This window comes from Parus major, chromosome 1A (genome assembly GCF_001522545.3).
Source record: "Parus major isolate Abel chromosome 1A, Parus_major1.1, whole genome shotgun sequence".
In the NCBI taxonomy this organism is placed as follows: domain Eukaryota; kingdom Metazoa; phylum Chordata; class Aves; order Passeriformes; family Paridae; genus Parus; species Parus major.
The window spans coordinates 33026080-33029526 of NC_031773.1; the positions used below are offsets into that span (position 1 = coordinate 33026080).

The 3447-nt window shown below is 43.3% G+C and overlaps 1 protein-coding gene across 1 annotated transcript; it reads right to left on the reverse strand.

The window, feature by feature from the left end:
* Positions 1–291: 291 nt before the first annotated feature.
* IL22 (interleukin 22) lies at positions 292–2929 on the reverse strand. Its single transcript, XM_015627169.2, has 5 exons — positions 2735–2929; positions 1889–1954; positions 1649–1792; positions 1371–1436; positions 292–973 (listed from the first exon to the last, which is right to left on the reverse strand). The coding sequence occupies exons 1-5, from the start codon at positions 2927–2929 to the stop codon at positions 860–862; spliced, it is 585 nt and encodes a 194-aa protein (XP_015482655.1). The 3' UTR covers positions 292–859.
* Positions 2930–3447: the final 518 nt, after the last annotated feature.

Below are 3447 nucleotides of genomic sequence, written 5' to 3' on the forward strand. Positions count from 1 at the left end.
CATGCTCCCCACTAAGCCCTGGCCTGTGAGAAACTAAAATTTCAGGCTTATGGTGAAGAAGCATAACCCCAGGCAGAGCTTCCATCCTTTCTAGGTGCAAGAGTACAGCCACTAGTCCAGCAGCTCCCCAGGCACAATGTGCATCATCTCCCTTGTGTTTGAATAAAAGACAAAAGCTCTGCAAATGGCAATATTTGAGGACCAAAATATTTATTATAATAAATTAAAGTGAAAGCATTTATAAAACGTTCCATCCGCATATAAATATTACACAGCAGTGTTGATTTCTGGTAAAGCTTCATAAATACATTTCCTTGGATATTTTTCAATTAATCTATATAAATAAAAATATTGTATAATTACCTTAAAATAAGTTACCATTAAATACAAATTACAAAAATTATTTCTGAAATAGTCTGACATACCAACTTTTCAGGCAAAGGTCAGAAGGGGGCAACATATACAAGAGAGATTTCCAACTAGGAGGCTCAAAATAATCCTGGCTAAAACATCACATCAAAACATCACTGCCTTGATCAAAGCTAATTCATAGGTGTCAGCTTTCAGTATATAAAAGACAGAAATGGTTGCCTCATTCCTGTGAAGATGAGGAGAGCAGAACAGTGCTTTTGTAAATAACGAGTGCCCTGTGTTGCATTCAAGAGGCAGTCTCCCGGAGTTTTCGTTTTCAAAGAAGGCAGCAATATGCATCCTGTCTCTGCCCACTTAGTTTGCTAGTTTTGACATGAGTGAAAAATATACTGCATCTGGGGGGGAATGGGCGTAGTTGCAGCAAATCAATTTGAGTTATTGCAAGAGATTTGCAGAGACATCTCTTCAAGCCTGATCCAGAATTTTTTCAGTTTTTCTTCTTGTTGCCTCCCTTCTTCTGGGCATCAGTACAAGCATTTTCCAGGTAGTCAAACAGTAAATCCAGCTCTCCAATGGCTTTAGTCTTTCCATTTTCTCCCAACTAGAAAAGAGCAGAATGCAAATCTTAGCAACTAGTTATTTTTCAGAAAACTGAAATTAGGGTTGTCACAGAAACTGAATCAATCATTTACATTTCTCTTACACAGTTCTGTTAGTGTCATTATATCATAAAATATAAACTAGTTAATTCAAATCTAGACTAGCATATCAATCCTGCAACCAACTTTTGAAGGTTTAAATTATCATAACGTGCAGAGAGCTAACAGGACAAGTGAGGGAGGGCTGGAAGGGGAAATACCATTATTCCCCTACTTAATGCCTTCATAGGCTTCATGTCCTAAACAATCTCAAGTTATTCTCATAATTAGGTCGGCCTTAATCCAACTAAATGACTGGGGTTTGAAACTGATCTTTCTAAATGCTTGGGGGAAATGTACCTGTTCCATTTTGTTCTTCATTTGTTCCAGGTTCTTTTCAATGTGTTCTCTTTTTCCTGAGAATTGCTAAAAGAAAGGAAACATCCAGACATAAGACGGACAGCTATATGCAACAACATATTTTTTTTTTCTTTTTCACACCTTTCTATTAACTCTGACTTTCATATCTTTGATCTGAGGTTTCCTTTCATACCACTACCTTTTGCCACTGCCTGTAGCATTCTGAGATTTAGGAGCAGCAATGAGATTCGGAGGGATAGAAACCCGGTGTTACTCACACAAGTGCTCAGCTCTGAGGTCAGGGATGCCAAGAACTGTGCCACCTCCTCAATATAAGGGTACTGGTTCTTGACTTCAGTGAGGAGAACATCTTTTACTATAAACTCCACAGCCCTCTTCATCAGGTAGCAGCGGTTGTTTTCCTATGTATGAAATTAAGAAGTCATGTTAAATCAAGGCAAGAGATCCCTAAGTGCTGCAGAGGGATGCAAAGAGCAGACTCCTCATGTAAGGCTTACCCTGATGTTAACAAAGAGCTGCTGCCCAATCAGTCTGTTGTCCGTGTCCTTGTCTGAGGCACTGGCCTGAGAGGAGAAAAGGAAGTGTCAGTGATGGGAACCTTACTTAAAAATTAATAATAAACCCAAAAGTTTTTATCAGCAATGAAAGTGCAGGTACAGCGATGGAATGGACACCACAGCCTGTAACAGGTAGGTAAGTTTGGACATGGTGTCTGTTTCTCCCCTGAGATGGGTGAGGTTCAAGGTCAGTATTGCAGGAAAATAAATCAGCTGAATTCCTGTCCTCCACTAAAGTCAGAAGTCGTCGTGGTTATGGTGACTAAACCAGATGCTGCAGGTGGCTGACCTCACAGCAGCCCGCAGTGCTGCAGGGAGGTGCTTGATGTGTGCACCCAGGGACATCCACCCAAGGCAAGAGCAGCCCAGAAACCTGCCCTAGCAGAGCACTGTAAGATACCTGAGCATCTGCCTGGCTGTGACTGGAGTCATGGACAGGCCCAGCTCCAAACAGACTGAGCAAGCTGAGAAATTTAATGTCATATTTCACAATTTACCCACTTTGGCAGCAGCTGCCTGGAAAGAAGAAGCTGTGCTGCTCCAGGGGTATCTTTTCCCTTGGGGAGCAGCAGGAGGAGAGGCAGCAGCTTCCCCTGGCTACACAGCCACCAGGCAATAGACCTGCTCCACACATCCAAACTCTGCCTTAACTGCAAATGCTTTTGGGTTTTTTTTTCTGGAAAAAGGCAGAGGAAAGAGGGAGGAATGCCAAAGGTTAGAAGTCACAGCACCAGCAGAGGAGTAGATCCTCAGATCCCACCATGAAGAACACACGGATGACTGTACCATTTTAGCCAAGGTGTAGGTGCGATTCCTGATGTAGGGCTGCTGGAAGTTGACCTTCCTGAGCCTGCAGGCATCATGGGCAGTGGAAGCCCCTTTCAGGGGCAGACAGCTGGTGAGAAGAAGGGGGAGACAGCAACAGCAGCAGAAGAAAACCCATCCTGGGGAGCTCTTGGACGAAGTCTGCAGGGAGGCCATGGCTCACAGTCTGGAATGGTCCGTCCCAGGAGGCCTGTCTCTTATACACATCTAGGTCTGCAGGGAGGCCATGGCTCACAGTCTGGAATGGTCCGTCCCAGGAGGCTGCAGATACAGGGCTCAGCTCTGATGGAAGATAAGGCAGCGTTAGCACCAAGGAGAGCAGGTGAAGCAAAGTGAGAGCAGCACAAAGGCTGCAAGCCTTACCTTTGCTGTGACTCCTGACGTGCTCTGCAGGAGGTGAGCTGCACCTTATATAGGGCCACCAACATCTCTCTCAGCTTTTTTTTTGGGTGGTGAAATAAAAATGACATCAGCGAGTATCCTCTTTCCAGTATCCTCTTCTGAGAACTACCTAACCACTTCAAAACCCACAAATACAACTTCAAGGGCATCATAATCTTTAGTTTCAAAAAAAAAAAACCCAATATTAATGTGGGGCAAAGCAGGGGCTTTTACCAAGGTAGGAATCCTGAATTCTTTTTGCATAAAAATATTTGAGAATTTTATGAGTTTGT